The sequence below is a fragment of the Chiloscyllium punctatum genome, chromosome 32 (genome assembly GCF_047496795.1).
Source record: "Chiloscyllium punctatum isolate Juve2018m chromosome 32, sChiPun1.3, whole genome shotgun sequence".
Lineage (NCBI taxonomy): Eukaryota > Metazoa > Chordata > Chondrichthyes > Orectolobiformes > Hemiscylliidae > Chiloscyllium > Chiloscyllium punctatum.
The window spans coordinates 50,203,193-50,227,867 of record NC_092770.1 but is presented as its reverse complement, the minus strand read 5'-3'; the positions used below and the strand labels follow the sequence as shown (position 1 = coordinate 50,227,867).

Here is a 24,675-nt window from a genome sequence, read left to right as displayed (position 1 = left end):
AATCACTCATCAAGGTCATCGTTATAACCTACACCAAAATCCACCCTTATCTAATCTCTTTGCAAATATCATTACCCCATCTTAAATTGGGTTTAAATAGAATTTGTTAAATGGTAAAACATCCTAAGGCACTTAACAAGCGAATGTGACACCGAGCCATGTGAATACATAATAAAGCTACCGACCAAAAGCATAGTCAGAAGTAAGTTTTTTTTAAGATTCCAGAATTTAGGACCTTTGATTATGGTTGTCAGTTTCTGCTTATCCAATATTAAATGCCAGGCAGTAACTGATAAATCAGAACAATGAAGGGATCCAAAGAGTGGTGATGAGAAAAAGCTGTTTGTTGTTAGTTGTTATTGTAATGGATCTAGGCTGACAATTGCATTTAAGTACAAGTTGCTTTCCTTTTTAGGAGACAAATGAAGAGAAGCTGTATAACATTGCTAATGAGCTTCTGCTAACAGAAAAGTCTTATGTCAGCAGACTGCATCTCTTAGACCAGGTTAGTGATGAATTTGTCTCGGTGTCTGCTTTTTTTTCCTTTTACAAATGTGCTCACAACTGATGTTTTGTCAATTTTCACTGATTGTTTATCATTGCTACTGGTGGGATCTTGTTTGATGCACATTGGCCACCATCCTTTGTGCACTAAAATGTATACATTCAAAAATTATTGGCTGCATAAGACTTCCTGGCTTATCCTAGATTCACAAAAGACTCGTGTTCTTCCTCTGTCTCTTTTTTTTCCATCGACAATGAACCAATTGGGATAAAAATGAAAACTTCGTGGTATTTTGCAGTCTTGCAAGTCGGCTAAACTGTAGATGGAAAGCAGTCATTTTCCTTTCAGCTTTCTCCATTTTAAAACTTGGAAATTTAAAAAGCTTTAGCTGCATTTTTAATGATTTGTAGATTCGTTGACTGCGTAGCTTATGTAATGAAAGAGGAACATAAAATGGAGGGGCTAATTAGCAATCCCTAACCCAAACTGATTTTATTTTTGCATTTGATCATTATTAGTTGACTACTGCTGGAAAGCAGATGTTGGGTGAAGATAGAACTAAGTTAATATTGTCATGTTATTAAAATAGCTTGCTGAAATTCCATGTCTGTATTTAAACAAAAGAGTTAGCTGATCAAAAGGACAGGACCCCTGGAACTGCATCACAAGATTCCATACGCACAGTAAAGCGATCTGATGAGCTGGGGCTTCTAAAAGTAAGAAACCTTGAAGTCAACCTTAAAGTGCTTCCTGGAGAGGACACTAAATAAAAATGTTAGTGTTTGGTATTTTGAAGATGTCAAATATAAACCTGTAGAGGTGGTTGGGGTCAGCATGACATAATCAGTATGGATGGCATTGCAGCTATTTGTTTTGTGTAATATTATCTTGGGTATTGGTGGGGAAGTTTTGGAAAGTTCGGCAGGTGGGTTATCAAACTGTTCAAAACTTTGTATAAACTCCTTCCACAGCCAACAGGTCCTGGGGTAGGACCTGAACCCAGAGCTTCTGGCAATGCTACCTACTGAGCCACAATCCTTCCTTATCAACTATTGAAAAGATGAAAAGAACAACAGTCTGATTGGAAACTATTAAGGCACCACATTATGTTCAGCATCTGTTATCGGTCATCATCTTAAGCTGAACAGTTAGATAAAAGGACTGTTTTGGCCTTTTGATTTTCATTGGGGTTTTTTTGTGTGAATTGTGCCAGTAAGTAATCAGGAGAGAATAAGATCATTTACTCGCAATAATCAGTGGTTGTCTCTTAATATGGTGTAGATGTGTTATTGATCTTGACACTTGATGTGTTCCGATTAACTACTGTAGCCTGCAAGCTGTGTAAACACTTGCACCAGGGTGACCTTTGATTACATTTATTTGACTTACAATCTCCTCCATCCTGAGATCACTGGCCATCATTCCAACTGTTGCCAAGTAAGATGTGGTGAAGGAACTCTGTACATAACACCTCCTTCTTGAAAAGGAAACATAGACCATTCACAACATAAAGAAGCTCATTCAGCTTATCATTTCTGTGCCAGCTGAAGGAAAGCTATCCAGCACAATTCCATTTTCTAGCTCTTTGTTCATAATCCTGTATGCTTAAACACTGGTACCTATACTTAAATATTGGCACTTTAAAACACAATTTTTCCAACAGACCCCTTCCACACTCTGATGAAAACATTTCTCATTAGTTGTGTAATCCTTCTGGCAATTGCTCTGTCTACCTTACTGTATATGAGCACAAATAACCAAGGCTAGTTATTTATTTGAATTATTCTGCAGGTTTTCTGTGCTAAACTACTAGATGAAGCCAATAACAAGGGTTCCTTTCCTGCAGAGGTAGTGACCAAAATCTTCTCCAACATTTCATCCATTTACACTTTCCACAATCAGTTCTTGCTGCCAGAGCTGGAAACACGCATGAAGCTTTGGTAAGTTTTTGGTTTTTTAAATGTTTCCATTAATTTTAACAATGATATTATAAAGCTCACCCATTATATGTTAGGGTGCAACGTAGTACAATATTGTAATTTTTTTTATTTTTAACAGTGCCTGGCAGTTAACTGTCCATCATTAGCTAGTACATTCTACCTGTCAAAACTTTTGTCAACAATCAGCATTCTCTCTGAGTGTTAAAGTTGATTATCCCCTTAACTTTGTATTCTTGAGAATTATCCTGATGAGTGCACGTCACAAAGCTTTCTCAAAATGTCATTTTTCACCAAGACTATAGCAATCTCCTCCTCTCTCACAAGCATTGACTCTTGCTTCTTTAGTGTCCACAAATACAAGTGGTTCCTTGGTACAATTCCAGTTGTAAAACAATGTTCACAAAATGTGTAAGCATGTGGGAAACACTGCAGGAACCAGGTTATGTTCTCTCCAATATATGAGCATTCCCTCTTTGGTGACTTGAAGATAGAGCCTTGAATTTTTTTTATTTTGCAAATGTTCCTTTTCTCCTCTCTGGAGCATTCTGTCAACTCTAGTACCCAATAGCTATTCATGATGTGATCAGCTTATTTAAACGAAACTAGAAGAAAATAAAAGAAAAAGAAAATAAACTTCTGGTTTGTTGGCTTGGTAGTGTACAGAAAACCACTGTGTGAGCAGCCAGCTATATTTTTTTTTAATTTTAATGTTGTGGCATTAAAGAGCTGTACATAAATGGATGATGTATATAAGGTACAGTATAAAAACAGAACTGTCTTGGACAAAGTTAGTTTTAGTTTTGCTTCATCCTTGAACTTCTCTCCATCAGAAGGTCAGAAGTGGAGATATTTGTCATTTGCGCAATGTTCAGCATTATTTATGATTCATCATGAACTGAGATTACTAGCCATTCAGGGTTGACTTTTGATTTGGCAGAATCTCATGCCAGCCTTTTCTGGAAAACTTTCATGTTGCATTTAATGATCAATAAAAGTTATAAATGATGATTCTATTATCCACTGTTTATTTCAAACAAAATAATGCAAGGCTCAGTAGCTGAGATTTTCCTTTTTGATTTCCTCTAAGTGTGGGGGTGGATGCCAGTGAGAGCGCTTATTGGATCAAGTGCCAATCAGGCACTTCAGTGTTGGCCCAGTGGTCTTCCTCAGCCAGTTAGTTTGTGGGTTAGTGATGTCCTGCCACATCTGAGGCTGTCATCTGAACAGCAGTGACATGCTGGAGCTTAAAAATGTGTTGCTGGAAAAGCGCAGCAGGTCAGGCAGCATCAAAGGAAAATTGACATTTCGGGCATAAGGGCTTATGCCCGAAACGTCGATTCTCCTTCTCCTTTGATGCTGCCTGACCTGCTGCGCTTTTCCAGCAACACATTTTTAAGCTCTGATCTCCAGCATCTGCAGTCCTCACTTTCTCCTAGTGACATGCTGGAGGTCTAGCCTTTTAGCTGCAAGGTAATACAAAGACTCGGCCTGACAGGTAATTAATCCTTTGTTTGAGAAAGGATTGCAAGATGGGGGCTCAGAGGCAAGGGTAGGGAGTGACTTTCAGCAGCCGCTACCATCTCCCCACCCCTAACCCAGCAGGCAGCCTCCTCTGTTTCTGCCAGCTACAAGGTTAATTGGGCTGGTAACAAGTTGCACACCTCAAGTAGACTTTTATTGACTACATAATAAGGGCCTTAACTCATGGAGGGTTGGGAAAATCAACCATGGGTCTTCCCACATAGAACTTGATCCCTTTGATGGCTGGAAGGTAAATAATCCAATGGGTTAGCCTCAGGGAGATATCTGTCACTCTGCCTGACTTCTATGGTGGGGGAAACTCTGCTCTGTTTCTTGTGTATTCTTTGTTTAAATGTTTTCAGTAATGGGGCTCTCCGCTCCTCACGCACAACTTTGTAATTAAATCAATATGTCTTTGAAACCCTTTTAGTTTTCTGTCACAAAATATACAGAAATATAGATTTTACTGAATCTAAGTTATGTTTCAGTAAATTAGTATTAAATATTTCAATGTGTTAATAGCAAATATTTGTGCTTTTCTAATTGGTTCTGGAAAATTTGAATTTCCTATTGAAAATAAATCTTTGCAACTCCATTCTTACTATACATGCACTTTTTGGTTTGAGTTCCAGAGACTTGCCTAGAAACATACAGTTCTTTCTGAGCACGTAACATCAATATTAGTATTGGTCACTAATTCTTCAAAGAACATTTCTCTTGGAACCTAAACATTATTATCCCTTTTGTACACGAGTTGGTACAAATAATGGTCTTTGTCACTTCTTCTTCTTACATCATTTTATACCTTTTTTAAATAAATGTTTAAATGACCTCTTTCATTTTTGAAGTACGCAATGATGGAACAACCTCAAAACTATTGTGATGTCATTTACATAAGTTATGCTGTTGAATTCTTCAATAGATTTCTTTATGAATTCACTGCTTGGGAACTCTAGCACCAATACACATGCTAGTATTCCATGATACAACACTTGGAAACATTGTATACTGTGCTGTGGACATGAGCACTTCTCATAACTGTAATGCCTGAACTTATCTGTTCTAGGAATAGCACACCGCAAATAGGGGATATTTTGCAAAAATTAGCCCCATTTCTGAAGATGTATGGCGAATATGTGAAAAACTTTGAAAAAGCCATGGGGCTACTGAAAACCTGGATGGGCAGATCACCACAGTTCAAAGCCATTGTTGAGGAAATTCAGGTAATCAGCAAGCACAATTGTAAACGTATAATTACAGGCATGAAGATTGGCATAAAGTAAATTTGTATATTTAGATATAGTTTATATTACATGTGGAAAAAGTATAAATACTCCAGAAATCTTCAAAATATGATTGAAGTGTGAAATATATAGCAGAATTCATTATGCTTTGGATGCATCACAAATAGCTATGAGTAAAATGGATGCTGATCCAGGAGGGTGTGATTGGAATAAATAACCAAAAGATTAATCAAATATGAGATTTTTCAAAGGTTGATGGAAAGAAAGATTTAAGGAACAAGCTTTAAAGAATAGGTCTGAGATAGTTGGAGGTTGCACCACCAACAATGGGAAGACTGAGGGAGAAGAGAAATGCGGGAATTGGAGCAATGGAACAGTTCAGGAAAGGAAAACACAGCCAAATAAAATGGCAAAAATAGTCAATATCGTGAAGATGTTTAGGAAAAAGTAGCATGTTAATTTTAGCATCTTGTAATATCTTTTTAAATAATGGGTCTTTTGAAGGGTTGTTTTGTTTTGAATTAGTAAAGGCAAGGATGATTGACAAATGAAGCATAGTACCAGACTGTTTTAGTCAGGTTAGAATCTGTGGATGTTGAAGGATAAAAAACCAGCAAGGAGTTTAGAAGTGACATGTTGAGTGTAAAGTTATAATCAAGTGGTCTCTGTGATCAATATGACATGGGTGTTAAAGCTGAGCTGGTGGCAGAACAGAATGTCAAGATTACAGCAGTCCTGTTCACTCTGAGAATACAGCATGAGAAGATGAGTGAAGTCAATAGCAAGTGCATAGCATTTGTGATGGGCTGAAAATAATTACCACCTTCATTACCACTTTGCTTCTTTCTCTCTCATGTTGCATAATTGAGTAAAGAAGTGTACCAGTTGGCATCGCTGCACCATTCTTAATTTGATTTGCATACACATGAATACATGAATTAGGATCAAAAATAAGCCATGCGCCTTCCTGTAGTCTGTTCCACTGTTTAATAAGGTCAAGGCAAAAATGTTATTCGTTAGTAAGATTAGCAATCCAATTTATGGTACTCACTGGAAAATGAAGCTTCAGCTGTATATGAGCCATTGTATTGGTTGCAATGTTTGAGAAGATTTGTAGCTCAAGTTGACCTAACAATAGACTCACGTCCTGATTTCATCTGGATAGACATAGTTGTAGTTGAAACTCCACAAATTGCTTCATCCCCTTTCTTGCAGTTTGGCTGAGTCAAAGTAAGTGAATTCTTTAAATTCATCCACAAGTTCAGAAGACTTTGAGAGCAGTTAGGGGTAAGCAACATATATGGCTTTATTACCAGCATCCACAGAACAATTTGTAGCCCAGGGACATGAAAATAACTGGACTGGCTCTGTTCCAGTTATGATCAACTAACTCACTGCAAGTAGATGAATTTGATCCACTAGAAACTGGAGGGAAAATTGAAGTGGATGGTATCACACTGGAACAAGCTGATAAATTTGCTTATTTAGGGCAAACAACTGAAGATAACCAATGTGATGGAGAAGTTTAATGGATAGAAATAACAAGAGGTAATTTTGTGAAGCTAAAGATGTGTTAACAATAAGAAAACCTGAGTTTGTAACAAGGTTGGGGGTGATGGGGGGAGAAATAACTCATGAAATACTACCTTCTATCCACTTACTTATTGTCAAGGCTTGAGGCTTATATGAAAAATTCTACGGGAGTCTACTAGTGCTCTTTGAAATGACGTATATGCTTCAAAACACCATTGTATAGACAGTAAAACAAATGAAGAATATATCAAAACTGCAAGAGCAGAAACAATTTGGTTAAAGTGATCTGCACAGAGTTTAAGTATTTTGGCTATTGGATAAGAGCTGAAGGCTATTGACCTCTTCTAGGAGGCAAAATGGAGAGGACATTCCAAATGAATACATTTTATTCCTACAGCCTCCTTTATTACTGCTGGAGCTAATTACTTATAATTCTGGTGTCTTGTTTCTTTATTGCATTTACTTTTGGGCATGCTAGCTTAGATTCATACATTTTTTTGATATTTGTTCTCCTTCAGAAACAAGAGATCTGTGGTTCTCTCACGATACAACATCACATGTTAGAACCTGTCCAGCGAATTCCTCGCTATGAATTACTCCTCAAGGATTATTTGAAGAAACTACCACAGGATTCCTTGGACAGGAAAGATGCAGAAAGTAAGCAGTGTCTGAATTATTTTTGAAGTAGAAGAGAGATCTCAGTATTAAACCGATAATGTTAATTGATCAGGTCAGTGCTCTGGCTCTGAACACACAGCAAAACTAAAGCTACAGTAAACATTGCTAATAGATTTTGTGCATTTCTTTTTGTATTTTTCCTCCTTTTTAATTTATTGTTTATCTTTGCCTACAGCTTAGACAATAAGCAATACTGATGTGTTGTGTTTTGTTTTTAGATTCTTTAATGAGATAAGGATGTCACTGTCAAGGCCAACATTTGTTGACCATCGCTGACTGCCCTTGCAATGAATGATTTGCAAGGCCATTGCAGAGAATAGTTAATCAACCACATTGGCTGCAGAACATTAGCCAGGGTCTCTGGATTATTAGTCCAGTAATATTACCACTATGCAACCATCTCTTGTTGACCTGTTTTGACTTGGGATGACGTGCCATGACCCCAACCCAAGACAGAGTCTGTTTTGTTTCAAAATCTGTGCCTTAGACAGAGCCAGATGGTGCATTAATACTGGTAGTATTCTGAGAATTAAGGCAGGCTGTTCACCATCTGAAACTCACTGTTGATATTGAGATGAGTTTCTAGCCTCTGATTCAATTTTAAGGCTACCATTTTTTAATTTCACCTTTGTCTCTCCTTTCTCTATGCCTCCATTATTTCCAGACTATTCCAGTAATTTCCTGATGTAATAAGGACATACATAGTCTGTAAACTTCACATCATTCAAGATTCTGCTCACAGTTTGTCTTAAGTAGTGGCAAGTCCTTTTCCTTTATCAGCCCTATGTTTGCTGACCAACAATACCTCTTGACTTGAGCAAGTTTGATTTTAAAATTCTCATCCTTGTTTTCAATCACTTCGTGGTGTTGCTATCCCACCGCCCTATCTCTGTAATCTCCTCCAATCTGCAGGATTTCTGCATGCCTTCAATTCTGGCCTCTTGTCAACTTTAAATAGTCATTGTTTCTTGGAGCTGCCTTCCCAGTAGCACTGTGTACCTTCACTGGATATCCTCTTCAAGGACAGATGGGGGAAAGCAACAGATGCTGGCCTTGTCAACAATATCCAAATCCCAATAAAGTTAATACTTACCAAAAAAACAACTTTGGCCATGTCTTCAATTATCTAGGCTGAGAGTTCTAGTATGCTCTTTCTGTACCTATTCATCCCATATCTCTTTCCTACTTTATGACGCTCTTTTTAAAACTCTTTGACTAAGCTTCCATTTTATTTGACCTCTGAAATCCTTAGACTTGATGTCATCACTCATTTTACAATCCTGCTAGGAAATACCTTGAGACATTTTATTACATTTGCAGTGTTGCATACTAATAATTTGAGTACTGTTCCACACCTGAGGGATTCTTGAATTAGGGGGCTCTTGTCCAGAATATTATTTCTCCATATTTTTTAACCTTCCTTCATACAACATGCTCCCTGATATTTCTGATTCTATTTCTATACATGGTGACCAGGTAAGAATGGGTGAATTAACCCTTCTAAGCAAACTTCTGTATTGACTGCAACAAAGATTTGCATTATTTTTAAGCATGAAGCTATATCTTTCTGCAACTAAAATGTAGTTAACTAATTTTCACGAATAAGGAGTCAATTGCAAGGCTTTCCTTCAAGTATGAGGTCAAGCAGACAGTTGCATGTATTTTAAACTTTTCAGCTCCTTGGCCAGTTTCTTTTGAGAGAGACGGCAACTTCCCTTCTTATCTCCAGAAGCTTTTGGAATCTTGCTTGAAATACATGGCTGGGTACCGTGTGCGCCTATCAGGTTTGTTTGGGTAAAAGGACCATGTAATGTAGAGAGGATGATGAGGCCACCACCTTCCCCTACACCCTACGCCTAGATCCATAATACAGAAGGTGGTCAGATTCCAACATCAGTCTGCTTGCAAGCTAAAATTAAATGAGGGTCAGTTGAACTTGTTAAAGGCTCAACTAACCTAACATTATGCTGCTGATATCATAATATGTTGCGTGTGAGATTCATGACTTGGTTTAACAAGTGATTAAAATAGCAGAAGGCAAGTGTGTGCTAATATTGTAGGGTACCCTTTGCCCATCAGAAACCCCCCACAAGAAGTTAGCATCTTCCATTTCCACCTCCCCACTTGCAAGTTATTTAAAACCTCCCCTTCCTCCCTTGGTTCCTCACTGATTTGCCAAAATTTCCCCAGCTCAATGTTCCTAGACTTGCCTGGATTCTGAATTCATGGAGTGTCCTTTGTGGATCTGTCTGTAGTCCCAGCACTTCCCGCTATTGAGCTGCTAGCCAGGACAGGAGGTAGTCTCACTGGGAGCTTGTTGAGCCAGCTTGCCTGCCTGCGCTATCTTATGACTGCAGGGCAGGCTTCTAAGGGTCTGCCAGCTCACCATTAACTGACTTTTCATCTGGAGCAGGAGGTGAACATTCTGCAGTGTGTATTTCCAAAACTCTTTCTCTCTGGTGGCTCTGTCTGTGACAGCCATGGTGTCAATATTCTATCCTCTGCATTTGTTCATGTCTTCCAGAAACTCTGTTAGTGCTTGATGCTTATCTGGTTTATAGGGAGTTTTTGCACACCCTCTGTCTCAGTGGCTCTTTTTTTTTAAGCAGTTTGCCTTATCTCAATACATGTGGAAGTTTTAAAAGTCATACCTTCAAAAGTACAAGCCTTGTGGATAAATTTGCATGGCACTTCTTTTTCAAGTTATAGAATTCAAAGTTATAGAATTCTAAAATGACACTGCACGGATGAGGATGTTCAGCCAGTGTGTCTGCATTAACTCATTGTACCTAATCCGTCTCACACCCCTACATTCTCCCCATTTTCCTGCAAGTTTTTTTCCCTTTCAAATATTTACCAAGTTCTTTTATTGAATTAGCTGCTTCTATTCTTCAAACAAAATAGTCAAAATTGTAACTATTAGCCAAGTTTTTTTAAGAAAAAGCTTCTCTCATGTTTTTTTCTCTCAATATCCTTAAATCTCTTTTGCTTTATATGTTCACTGATCCTTTTAACACCGAAAATATTTTTCTTTTTAGTTACTTTACTAGAGCTACAAAATTATTCTGAAAACTTTACATCTCACACTAATCTTCTCTCTATTCTAGAGATAATCAGTCTTTTCTAATCACTGATCAAAACTGAAATCCTTCACTTTACGTACTGTTTTGATAATTCTTCTCTGTACCCTTTCTTCCCTAATGCTTAATTCCACATCTGTGCTTTTTGTTTGTAATCTGTAAAGTACTTTATCCTCAAGTACCTTTTTAATACCTTTCCGAAAATTATTTATGAAGTCCATTTCCATCACCTTTTATTGGTTGGAGTATTCCAGATCTCAACAACGGAATGGAAAAATTTAGTCAGTTAACATCTAATCTTTTCCTTAATGATTTTGAATCATGAATCTCTAGTTATTAATTCACTCATCAGTTCTTGTTAAGCAAATTGAACCTCTCCTCATCTTTCAGGCTCTACTGGATAACTTAATTTTTCTCTTCTCCCAGGAGAATAGTCCTGCTGCCAGAAAAATAGAGCTAACCTATCCAACTTTGCTTACATGGGGTAGAACCTCCTGCTCTTACTGGTGAGCTTGTAGGTGAGAAGGGCACTTTATTAGGCAGGATGATGGTGTACCTGAACCCCACACCTTCTCGCCTCTGCTGAAATTAAGTTATAGTTCGGAAGGCCCATGGTATTAGCACAGTCGCATGTAGCCATGTTGTACGAATGACAACTAAAACAATGTTAAAAATCACACAACACCAGGTTATAGTCCAATAGGGTTATTTGGAAGCACTGGCTCTCAGGATGCTGTTCCTTCATCAGGTGATTATGGAGAATAAGATTGTAAGACACAGAATTTAGCAAACGTTTAGAGTGTGATATAACTGAAATTATATATTGAAAAAGATCCAGGTCGTTTCAGTCCCACCGCCCCCCTCCACACGCACACACATACACTCTCCTATAAGTTTGTGAGGTGAATTTGTACTTGCAGAATTACATTTTACTTTGCTCAAAAACTGCATGAATCCATGTAAGATTCTGTAAATCTGTTTTTGAGATTAGAATCAGTCTGAACATTGTGGCACAGACAACCTCACAGGGAGTTAACACCTTCAATACCTTATCTGGGCCGACATGACACCAATTGCTAAAGTGCACTTGAGAATGTAACTTTTTTAAAAAAAGTTTTGCAATGTACATATGAAAGAACTGAAACTAACGGTCATTCTAAAAGATGACAGACTTAACAAACAATCCAGGTCTTTTTCAATATATAATTTCAGTTACATTACACTGTAAACTTTAGCTATAAATTCTGTGTCTTACAATGTTATTCTCCACAATCACCTGATGAAGGAGCAGCACTCCAAAAGCTAGTACTTCCAAATAAACCTGTTAGACTATAACCTGGTGTTGTGGGATTTTTAATTTTGTACACCCCAGTCCAACACCGGTGTCTCCAAATCATAAATAAAACTATGGTGGCCCCTCTACCAAAGGCACCAATGCTGATCAATGAACATGGTGCCTGCTAAGAGCCACTACCTGCCTTTGCTACCAAAGTCCTTGCTCTCCCACACCCCTTGAATCCCACCCACGTCTCCCCCATTACTTTATCTGTGGTCTTCGACACTTCATGATCCTGGGACTGCAATGGATGTTTCTCTGGAGCAGCCATAGCCTCCCTGATCACAAGAGCTGCTGGCTTATGGTTTGGTGGAGCTTTTACAAAGAGACAATGTGGGTCTCTTACCATTTCTCCAGGAGGCGGACAAAATGTCTGTCACCTCAACAGGATTCCACCATTACCTAACTTTGGTCTAATAATTAAGTTCAGACTTTTAATGTCTGCGGATGAAATTTGAACTCTAGGACATTAGTCCAGGTATCTGGAATGCTAGTCCAGTAATATAACCACTGTACACCAGTCTCTTACATGTTAGAATGCTAATAGTTAGGCATATTTCTGGAACATCGTTTGATAATGAATGTTGGTACAAACTGGTGGTGAAGAATTGCTCCAGTGTGAACTTCCAAAAGTTTACATTGGACTTTTAAAAGTACAACACCAATTTAGAGGCTCTGGCAATTTTGGAGAATAACAATTTTAAAGTTGTAACCTCAGCTCAGGGTTCACTTGCCATTGATGACCCATGTAAACACTTGAGGTAATAATGCAACCTGGGACTTTCCATTTGAATTGTTTTCTGATAATTTCACTGACCATAACTTCTAGCTTTATGCTTTCAATTAACTTAACATTATAAAATGCATTAGTGAAAATCTTTGTCACATTGTGATTTTGGATAATTAAGTTAAGTATTTTAACATTTTAATCTATTTACTATTTTTCAGAGTCCCTTGAAATTATTTCCACTGCAGCCACGCACTCAGATGCTGCAATCCGTATGATGGTGAGTGCAAAGATTTTTTTTTGTTTTAAAGTTTTCTTTCCATAAAGGGCACATGTCAGGATAACCTGTAGGATTGCCTATTGCGAGTAATTACAATTGAAAACATTGTAAACATAAGGGTCCTTAATACAAAAAAAGACAGAAAAATCCAAACTTAGGAGTTGTCAGTGATTTTTGTACTAAATAGTTATTGTGAAGCATACAGACAGTGAGACTTCCTGGTCATGAACATGTCTCTAATTGCATCTACTTACAGATTGCAGTAAATCAGATTCACTACAGCTTGTTTGATTTCATTTCACAAAGCTGCTGGAGAAATCTTCCTCAGAGTTCAGGAAAACAAGACCAATGCACTTCTGTGGCTAGCAAACTGCTCGTTGACTCCTGTGTGGTATTGGGCTAGGCTTCATGGTTAAATTTGCAAGCTGTGGAGTGCAGAAGGTGGGTGGGTGTGTAAGGACTGTTCAGAAGGGTCCCTTGTTATTGCCAGTTCCCACCTCACTTCTGTCCATGTTTGAAGCAAAGCTGTAATGAGGCCAGGAGCTGAGTGGCCCTGACAGAACCCAAACTGGGCATCACTGAGTGGGTTATTGCTGAGAAGGTGTTGTTGCTTAATAGCACTGTTGATACCCTCCATCATTTTACTGATGATCTAGAGTAAGCTTATGACAGTAATTGTCCAGGTTGGATTTGTCCTGCTTTGGGCAATTTTCCACATTGGTAGATGTCAGTGTTTTAGCTGTATGGGAAGAACTTGGCTAGGGAGTGGCAAGATCTGGAGCATCAAATCTTCAGTACTATTCCAAGAATATTGTCAGAGCCCATAGCCGTTGCAGTATCTAATGCCTCCAACCAATTCTTCACAATTGGAGTGAATTGAATTAGGTTGGAAACTGGTATCTGTGATGCAGGGGATCACTAGAGGAGGCCAAGATCAATCATCCATTTGGCATTTCTGGCTGGGGGATATGCCAGCTGATGAGGTCACAGATTATGCTGAAATGCAACTCTGCTACTGTTGGCCCAAAGCACTGAATAGATGCCCAGTCTTGAGGAGTTAGATCTGTTCATTGTCAGCCATTTAGCACAGTGGTAGTACCACCCTACATAGAGGATATTCTCAATCTGAATGTGGTCACTCGTACTGATACAGTCATGGATAGATGCATCTGAAACCAGCAGACTGGTAAAGATGAAGTCAAAAATGTTTTTCCTTTTTTTTTAGTTCCTTCGCCATCTATCACAGAGCCAGTCTAGCCACTATCTCCTTTAGGCCCTGACCATCTCAATCAGTAGTACTGTTGCAAAGTGATGGACATTGAAGTTTCCAACCCAGAGTATGTTTTGTGCCCTTGTCACCCTCCATGCTTCCTGCAAGTGTTGCTCAACACGAGTACTGATTCATTAGCAGAGGGAGAGCAGTATGTGGTAATCAGCAGGAAGTTTCCTTGGCCATATTTAATCCGAAATCATGAGACTTCATGGGGTCTGGAGTCAATACTGAGGACTCTCAGGGCAACTGCCCCCTGACAATTTACCACTGTTCTCTGCTGGGTCTGTTAATATTTCCATGGATGGTGATGGTGGTGTCTGGGACATTGTCATATTTATGAAATCATGCCTGACAACGTGAAGCTGTTGCTTGATTAGTCTGTGGGGTATCTCTCCAAAAAGTTCCACTAGCCCACAGATTTTAATAAGGAGAACTTTGCAGGATTGATAGGGTTGTTTCTGCCATTGTCTCTTCCAGCGCATAAGTTGATATGGGCGGTTCATCTGGTTTCATTTCTTTGAGACTTATGGTGACCTGTAGAACCGAATGACTTACTTGGCCATTTCAGAGGGCTGTTGAGTCAATTGCATTGCTGTGGGTCTGGAGTCATGTGTAGGCCAGACCAGACAAGGATGGCAGATTCCTTTCCATGAAGGACATTATTGAGCTTGATTGGTCTTTCAACAATCGACAGTGTTTCATGGTCATCAGAAGATCCTAAATTATTTTATTTTATTAAATTTAAATTCAAATTCCACCATCTGCCATGATGAGTTTCAAACCTCGGTACACAAAACAGTAGCTAGTTTCACATTGTGTTTCCTCACACCGAAACACATGTGCTATGTGCTGTTTTAAGACAAGTGTGCAGATTTTTTGGCCCTGCTTGCATTCTGTCTCCCCATCACCACGGCCTGGATTCCTGGATCCCCTTCCTTTTTCGCTCTGGGGGATTCCCACTTGTCCCATATCCGCTATCCCCTCTCCCGACCGCTGAAACTTGGTTCAAAATCATGTGTGCTTCCCTGCTCATGTGCAGTAATACATTTGTACATGATGTCACATGCAAAGTCTAACACAATGATGTTCGTGTTTGGGACCTTACACTATGCGTTCCTTAATTAGCGCACATGTCATTGCCTGCAGTTGCTGGTGTCAGCAAACATTGTGGTTTTTTTTATTGACCCCTTGGAATCACATGCAGCTACACTTGCACCCAACTAATCTGATTGGATAGGATTGAAAATGACAAGCATTGTGACCAGTTTACTTGTGGCTCCACTGTTAACTATTACAGTGAAAGGGGAGAATAGGCTAGATTACAATAAAATATAAAATACTAAGAACTCACTGACAATCCGTTTCAGTGTAAAATGTCAAGATGTTCCAAACACTTGCTCACAGTTCATTTGTTTCCAATTTCAACACCATCCCTAGGCCAGAACCAGAAGTTATGCACTTCTATCTTGGAAGGAAAAATAATTTCCATTCCAGCATTCCTTCCAAACATCATCTATGAGCTAATCTTGCATATCAGTTCATGACCAGCCCAAAATTGATTTTGGTTATCCAATAATTTGTTAAAAGTAGAGGGCACAGAACATCAAAACCTAAAAACAGGAAAGAAAATTACCTGGAGTAATGTTTCTTCTAAATAGAAGTTAAAATTTAAACTTGAAGAGATTGCTAATATTTTATTACATTTAGGAGAAGATGAAGAAACTGATTGACGTGTATGAAATGTTAGGAGGTGAAGAGGAAGATATTGTTAATCCATCAAATGAACTGATAAAAAAGGGGCAAATCCTTAAACTGGCTGCTCGCAACACGTCTTCACAAGAAAGATATCTTTTCTTGGTAAGTGCTTCTACTAATAAGAAGGCACAAACTGGATAACCTGGCTGGAGGTAATGTGAACTGTTGATCATTTTGTCAAAAATTAAAGTTGCCATAGTACTGGAGCACTGTGTGGCCATTCTCTCTCTCTCTCTCTCTCTCTCTCTCTCTCTCTCTCTCTCTCTCTCTCTCTCTCATATATTAGAGAGAGATGACTGCTGGTGAGCTTAACCTGAGGGACAAGGTTGAGAAGACTGTACTTTGCATGGTAACTTCAGCTGGTGCAGTATCATATTAGAACCACAATTATTCTTCTTCATATCTTACCATGAGACCTTTTGAGCTCCCTTGCACACACTCCTGTATGAAACTTTGTGCTCCAAGATATTTTATGCACTTTCTCTACTTTAGAAAACCGATATTTAATGATCAGCATTTGAATTGATAGTTATATATATCTATGATATAAACAGAAAAAAATGCTATGATCCATTTTAGGTAAGGAATTTTATAATGGGCAGGCAACATCTTTAAAATGAAGAAACTCAATTCAGACAGTCAAACGTGCAACATTTCAGCTAAAATTGTTGATTATTAATTCAATTTCTGGATGTGTATTATATTGAAATAGGTTAATTCAGACTCTCTTTATGATTTTCTCCACCCACTACAGTTAAACAACATGTTGCTGTACTGTGTTCCCAAATTCAGCTTGGTGTTCACACGATATTCTGTTCGTACAAAAATCGGCATTGAAGGCATGAAGGTCTGTCAAATTCCTACTTAATTGTGAGCTGCAATAATTTTTTGTCTTTTCTGAATCATGTCAGCTAAATGTATTTCATATGTGCTTTCATATTTAGGTCATTGAGACTCATAACAAAGATTACCCAAACACGTTCCAGGTTTCTGGAAAGGAACGGACACTAGAGTTGCAGGCTAGGTAAGATGCAATCTGCTTTAGCTGCTATTTCAGACATAAAACCATTCTCTACACATTGTTTTGGTGCAATAACATTCAATTGAAAGAATAAACTTTCATTTTACATGGTGCTTGTAAATATGAGACTTAGTTTCTTCATCAATTCCACATGATAATGTCCCAGCACTGCCTGGTTAGGTGGATGACATCACATGTAGCACATGATGTGAAGGAGAATTGGGAATGAGGATTCATCACCACCTAAAATTTCAGCCCCACCACTGCCCATTGTCTCAACAGTTTTTTTAGGTTAGATTACTTAGTGTGTAAACAGGCCCTTCGGCACAAGTCCACACTGACCCTCTGAAGAGCAACCCACTCAGACCCATTCCCCTACATTTACCCCTTCATCTAACACTACTGCCAATTTAGCATGGCCAATTCACCTAACCTGCACATCTTTGTGACTGTGGGAGGAAACCGGAGCACCCAGAGGAAACCCACGCAGACACTGGGAGAATAAGCAAACTCCACACAGACAGTTGCCCGAGGTGGGAATTGAACCCGCGTCTCTGGCGTTGTGAGGCAGCAGTGCTAACCACTGTGCCACCATGTCACAGTGGCTGTTGTAATTATGGTGGGCACCTCATGGATATGAGCATTAGCCATGCTTGCTATCTCCTCTTGTCCATTGTCTTGCAAGAGAGGATAATGTGTCATTTGCATGTTGAGATGTTTGGTTAATACAGCAGTTGTCATCATTATGATGCACTTACTGGCAGCTGTACAATCCATATGCTTCTATTGCGAGGTTGCTGCATTTCAGGGCCATAGTCTACTGTCAAACATGAAAAATGGACTGCATCTCTTGTTGGAAATATTTAAAAGTATCCTTTGTTCTCAAGAATGTTTTCTGGTAGGATCATGAAAGACTGGGTAGACATTTCAAAAACAAGTTAATTCTTATCAAACATTGATCTCTAGCTCCACCTGCAGGATATGAAAAGTATTTTGAGCTCATTTGCAGTTTGCTCTGAATAAGTTTTAAATTTTGGCCTTTCTGCAGAGTGAACCTGCTTAAAACACAGTTAGCACTGGCTGCACATTACAGTCATAATAATGAACAAACAGCACATATTTGTCAGGCTACCTTTTTCAGAAATGCCTTTATGAAAGGGAAACCATGCCTGACCAGTTTATTAGAATTCTTTTCCCAGAATCATAAGCTTCTTATGATAGAAGGAAGTAATTGAATCCATCATGTCTGCTGTATTATCAACTCCAGCTATGGGTGTCTCGTATCTCTTGCCTTTTCACTAATTCCTTGCATATCATCACTATCCAAAACAAAATCCAATGCCTCATTGCCATTGAGGCCCTTTTGAATGTCTCAATTGAACCTGCTTCCATACATTTCCAGACAGTGTATTCCATTCCCTAACTACTTGCTATTTGGGGGGTGGGGGGAGTGGAGAGAAGAAGTTTTACTGACATCACTCTTGCTTCGTTTGCATATCACTTTAAATTTATGTCCATTCATTCTCGTTTATTTTACAATTGGGAATAGCTTCATCCTATCTTCTATGTGTAGCCTGCTTCTTATTGTGAAAGCCTCAGTCAGGTCTTTCTTCAGCCCTCTTTGCTCCAGGTAGGACAATCCCACATCCTTTAATCTATTCGCATTGCTGAAGTTTCTCATATCTAGAATCAATCAAGTAAATTCTTTTGCGGTGTCTCCAATGTATTCTCATCATTCCTGTAATGCGGTGCCCATGATTGTGCACAACACTCTAGCTTAAGTCTAATACCTCACTTTTGAGGTAACAAGCAGGATAGACAAGGGCAGGCTGAAAATGTACATTTGGATTTCCAAAAAATGTTTATTAAGTTACTGCATGGAAGGCTGCTTAAAATAATCCATGGTATTAGAAGTAGGATGTCATCATGAATAGAGGATTGGCTAACTAACTGAAGGCAGAGTTGGGATAATGGAAACATTTTCAGGATGGCAACCCGTGACTAATGGTATAAGTGTTGGAGCCACAATTCTTTACATTCAATATTAATAACTTGAATGAGAAAAATGAATGTTCTATTGCCAAGTTTGTCGATGACACATAATTGAGAAAGCAAGAATTGAGGATCACAGTCTATAGAGGGATATATACACGTTAAATGAATGAGCACAAACTTGGCAGATGGAATAACGTGGGAAAATGTGAGGTTAGGCACTTTGACAGGAAGAATAGAGGAGCTGAATATTATTTAAAGAAAGAAAGATTGCAGAAAGCTACAACATAGGATTTTGGGGATCCTTGTGCATAAACCATAAATCTAGCAGACAATGTTTGCAAATGGAATGTTGACCTTTACTCCATTCCCCTTGAAATAAATATAAATAAATATTTTTCTGTAACTAGACAAGTTATTGGTTAAGACCACACTTGGAATATTGTGAGCAATTTTGGTCCCCTTAACAAAGGAAGTTACACTAGCATTGTAGACAATCCAGAGAAGGTTGGCTGATTTGATAATGGTTAAGGAGTGGTTGAGTAGGTTGGGTTTGTATTCATTGGAGTTAGAGCAGCGACCTTATTGAAAGATGAGAATCATTAGGGGTTTGACAATGTAGATTCTAAAAGGTTGATCTCCCTTAAGTATCTAGGAGCAGAGGGCGTAGTCTTGGAGTAAAGGGTCATCCACTTATGACAGATGTAAGAAACCATTTCTTTGGAGAGTAGTGAATTTGTGGAATTCTTTAGTATAGAGAGTAGTCAGGGCTGATTCATTAAGAATATTCAAAATTGATAGAGATGGATTTTTGATCATTGAGGGAACAGAAGGTTATGTGGATAAGACACAAAAGTGGAGTTGAGAAGTATCAAAACAGCCTTTGTTTTGTACTTATGTATATACATGAGCATAAATGCAGGTGCTAACAAAAATATGAAAGTTACTTAAATATTGGCTAAATGCTTGAAGGGAAGAATTATTTTTACAATGATTTTGGATGAAGACTGTGTAATGTTTCTAATTTTATGTTGGTATCTTTTTCTCCCATTTTAAATTACAATTTGGGAAAATAATAATCCATTGAGGTGATGTAATGAGTACTGGTGACAGCAAAATTCAGAATGTATATGATGTGATATATTTAAAACCTCCTACAAATATAAATTGTGTTCAGATTCTGACAGACAGCAGTACAATACAATGCATCCACGTAAATACAGAGAACTATTCAAAGAAAATGACTTTTGGCACTCCGAGGGAATATTCTGTCTGTTTTGAGCAAAACCATAACCTGTAAAAGGGAATATATTTTGCTTTATTTATGTATACACCATGAAGAAATGTTTTCCCCATTAGTCAGTACTTTGAAGTGTTTCTAATGAGGATATTGTGTTATTTCAGCTCTGATCAGGACAAGGAGGAATGGATAAAGGTAAGAGCTGTACTTAATGAATGGCAGTCATAATACATTGCATCTGACTCATTGCAACACATTGATAACTTATTTTAGTAACAGTCAATTTTCTTGTAAGCAAGATGTTTGTCATTTTGTTCAGTAAAAAAGTGACTTCAAACTTGTAGTTTCAAAATGTCTCCTCCAATGTGGTGTTAATGCACCTTTTATTAGGATCTGAAATTAATTTCTATGATTAGTCAACCTCTCGATTATCACTCGTGGTTAGCAAGAGGGATGGAAGACAATTAACTGAACCTTGAAATTTTTTGGGTAGAAATTCTGAAATTCATGATATCTTTATCATATTGTACCATTTTATAGATTGTCAAAATCAAGTGTTTTGTGTTCAGATTGTACAACCCAGCAGAATTTAGCAAATAAGGGAAGAATCTTCCTCATTTAGTGATAAAACCACAGAAACATGCAATAGTTCTGCGTTGGGGCTTCACCAAGTTTTTAGGTATTCTTTGATGCAACTTTTGGCATGCTCTCCTGCACGCTTTTCTTTGTATAAGGATTAATGCCCTGGCTTGATGATGTGGGATCGTGTTCAAATAACAACCACAAGTGGTGATTGGTGAAAATAGTCTCTTTATTCAGCAATCACAGCACAAGTTCGAGGTAGCCATAGAATCCCAAAATGCAGGTCTTACAAGAACTCCTTTGTACACAGTCCTTAGGCATATTAAAATCTTATTACTATAGTGTTACATTTTTCATCTATAGTACACAAAGATTTGAAGGGCTTCTGTCCTAGGAGAGAGGAGATGGGTTAAAATGTGTTAAATGCTGGCTGCTACTTCTCATGGGTTGTTTGTTCAGTCTGAATCATAGAATCCTTATCGTGTGGAAACAGGCCTTTTGGCCCAACAAGTCCAGGCTGACCCTCTGAAGAGTAACCCTCCCAGACCCATTCCCTGACTGTATTACTGTACATCTATCCTTGACTAATGCACCTTACCTATACATCCCTGAAAAGCCTATAATGGGCAATTTAGCATGCATAAGGGGCAAGTTTTTCACACAGAGGGTAGTACATACCCTCTTCCAATGAGCTGCTAGAGGAAGTAGTAGAGGCTAGTACAATTGCAACATTTAAAAGGCATCTGGATGTATATGCATAGGAAGGGTTTGGAGGGATATGGGCGGGGTGCTGGCAGGTGGGACTAGATTGGGTTGGGATATCTGGTCAGTATGGATAAGTTGGACCGAAGGGTCTGTTTCCATACTGTACATATCAATGACTCTATGATCTGACCCCGCATATCTTTGGGCTGTGGGAGGAAACAGAAGCACTGGAAGGAAACCCATGCAGACACAATGTGCAAACTCCATATACAGTCGCCCGAGGTTGGAATCGAACCCGGGTCCCAGGTGCGGTGAGGCAGCAATGCTAACCACTGCTGTGCCACCCATCTGCTTGCATAATTAGGTGGTGTTAGCCCTTTTGTCTTCTAAAATAGTAAATGTTAGTCAATAAAACTAGGCCTATATGCTCAGAAAAGTTAGGAATTGTAATAAACAACTAAAGGATGTTAAACTGATTACTGCAGCTGGATTATGAGATTTATTTACTATTTGCTGGTATGAGTTTCTTCATTCATGCAATTTCTTGCAAGCGCTGTTTTGTCTGTTAGTTTCTTAAAGGGATAATGGCCCAGTTAAAAGATATTTAATAGGTACTTAATCTATTTAGGTCCAAGAGATAGTCAGTAAGGGCTGATTAATATTATAATGTTTCATGGAGACTTGATGGGGATGATATTGTTCTGTATGCTGATAAGGTATGGAAATGCAGTAATAGTTTAAATTTGGATACTACAGAACCGAGGTTTTATGAATGAATAGATGAAACCGTATTAGAGTAAAGAACGGGTTAGTAGAGGGTTATGAATGAATGGGAACCTGGTATTAATGAATATAGTAGGCTGGTGAGTGAGTTAATAAAGTCTATAATACAATATCTTACAATGTAATGGTGGAGTGGGGGATATGATAGGTCATGAGGCTGTAGATTGTATTGGAGTGCAATTTTGTTGCTCCTGATAGCCAGTTGTGCCTCATGGATGCCCAGATTTGAGTTGCGAGATCAGTTTGAAATTTATCTCATTTAACACGGTGGAAGTGCCACACTAATCTCCTTGTGAAAACAGGACTTTGTCTCCACAAGGACACTGCATTGATCACGGCCATGAATAGATTGATCTGCAGCAGGCAGATTGGGGTGGATGAGGTCAAGTATGTTTTTTCCTGTTAGTGGTTCCCCCACCACTTTGTCACAGACCCAGTTTAGTATCAATATCCTTTAGAACTTGACCAGTTTGGTCAGTATTAGTACTGCTGAACCACTTTGGGCATTGAAATTCCCCACCGAGTTACACATCATGCCCTCTCCACTCTGGTGCTCCAAGTGCTAAATTTGAAATGAAAAAACAACCATTTCCATTCAATACACAAAAATTCATACAGCAGTCACATTAGAGCCCCTGACTAGGGAAAGGTTTGTCATCTATGGCTTTCTAACTTATCAACTGGTTCTGGAGCTATTATACACCTGAGCTTACTGCAGATTGTCCGGTAAATTAAGTAAATTCTTCAGGGTTTTATTCCAAGATTCCTTTCCAGGCACTATCACTAACTCTTTTTAAGGTGATTGAGTTTCACAATATCCTTCCCTTCTCAGGAGCACTGATCTATACAGACACATTCGTTAGAGGACTTCAAAGAACTGCTCAAAACTCAGAGTAAAACTTACATTTGAAAAGCTGTAAGATTCGGGATGGCTACGTTATTTGGATCTGTCCCACCAGTATAATTTTAAAAAATACTACAACAAAGTTCAATGCGTACTATTTTTAAAAGTCTCTAAGCTCTAGGTGTTCCCCTTAAGCATTAAAGAAACTCTCTGTAAACTGGTTGTGAAACCCTACCACACAAGTTGGCATTTATCCAATGCACACTTTAAGCTTTTTAATTCTAAAGCTCAACATTAAAAACTTTTAAAATAAATCACCATGGCTACAAAAGTACTTACAAGTCAAGTATTAACTTCAGGCACCATAAAACCCGAATGTTAGTAACTCAAACCAAAAAACCCAAATTTGCAATAAATTATACTTAAAATAAAATCTCAGTCTACATGTCACATGTGAATAGGGCTGAGTTGCCTTTATCATTTCCGGTATCCATCTAAGTTGGTGCTCAGTGGTCAGTCTAGTTTCAATCTTTTTTAGACCTTTAGTTGCTAGGCCGTTTGACGAGCATTTAAAAATCAACCAGGTTGTTTGTCTGAAGTTACACACCAAATGGCAGAATTTCTTCCCATATAGGGCATTAGTGAACTGGTTGGGCGTTGACAATCAACAATGGTTTCACAGTCATTACAAAACTTTCTGATTCAACTCTGATCTCCAGAGTATTGCCTAGGTGTGTGGATTACTAATCTAGTGACAACATAGCTATGCCTTTGCCTCTCCATGCAATTTTAAAATATATATTTACTGGTGGGATGTGAAAATTGGTGGCTGGGTCTGCACTTACTTCCCACATAAAGGTGGTGGTGAACTGCCGCCTTGAACCATGTGCATGTGCTGTAGGTAGATGCGTAACACTGTTAGGGAGGGAATTATAGGATTTTGACCCAGTGACACTGAAGGAACAGTAAAATATTTAAGTCAAGAAGGGGAAGGGAACTTGCAGGTGATGGTGTTACCATCGAGATGCTAGTGGTTGTAGGTTGGAAAGTGCTGTCTAAGAAGCCTTGGTGAATTTCTGCAGTGCATGTTGTAAGTGGTGCACACTGGTGCTACTGGGAGAGTGGATGTTTGTGGATGTAGAATCATAGGATCATAGAATGCCTACAGTGTAGAAGCAGGCCACTTGGCCCATCGAGTCAATCTGCAGAGCACCCCCCTATCTCCCTGCCCTATCCCTGAAATTCAGCATTTCCTAATACTAATACACCTACTCTGCATATCCCTCAACACTATAGGTAACTTAGCAATGAGGTAAAAACAATGACTGCAGATGCTGGAAACCAGATTCTGGATTAGTGGTGCTGGAAGAGCACAGCAGTTCAGGCAGCATCCAAGTAGCTTCAAAATCGACGTTTCGGACAAAAGCCCTTCATCGGGAATAAAGGCAGTGAGCCTGAAGTGTGGAGAGATAAGCTAGAGGAAGGTGGGGGTGGGGAGAAAGTAGCATAGAGTACAATGGGTGAGTGGGGGAGGGGATGAAGGTGATAGGTCAGGGAAGAGAGGGTGGAGTGGATAGGTGGAAAAGGAGATAGGCAGGTAGGACAAGTCTGGACAAGTCATGGGGACAGTTGAACT

The 24,675-nt window shown here is 38.8% G+C and overlaps 1 protein-coding gene across 10 annotated transcripts in view; it reads left to right on the top strand.

Annotated features, from left to right (window-relative positions):
• The window catches only part of LOC140458159 (FYVE, RhoGEF and PH domain-containing protein 4-like), a 257,059-nt gene that overhangs the window by 214,638 nt on the left and 17,746 nt on the right, over positions 1-24,675 (top strand). For all 10 annotated transcript variants that reach the window (XM_072552324.1, XM_072552327.1, XM_072552326.1 and 7 more), the window contains 9 exons: positions 416-505; positions 2,297-2,445; positions 5,033-5,189; positions 7,262-7,400; positions 12,786-12,844; positions 15,825-15,974; positions 16,627-16,719; positions 16,817-16,896; positions 20,290-20,320. In XM_072552324.1, coding sequence (XP_072408425.1) covers positions 416-505; positions 2,297-2,445; positions 5,033-5,189; positions 7,262-7,400; positions 12,786-12,844; positions 15,825-15,974; positions 16,627-16,719; positions 16,817-16,896; positions 20,290-20,320 — 948 coding nt within the window. The remainder of the gene's footprint in view (positions 1-415; positions 506-2,296; positions 2,446-5,032; positions 5,190-7,261; positions 7,401-12,785; positions 12,845-15,824; positions 15,975-16,626; positions 16,720-16,816; positions 16,897-20,289; positions 20,321-24,675) is intronic.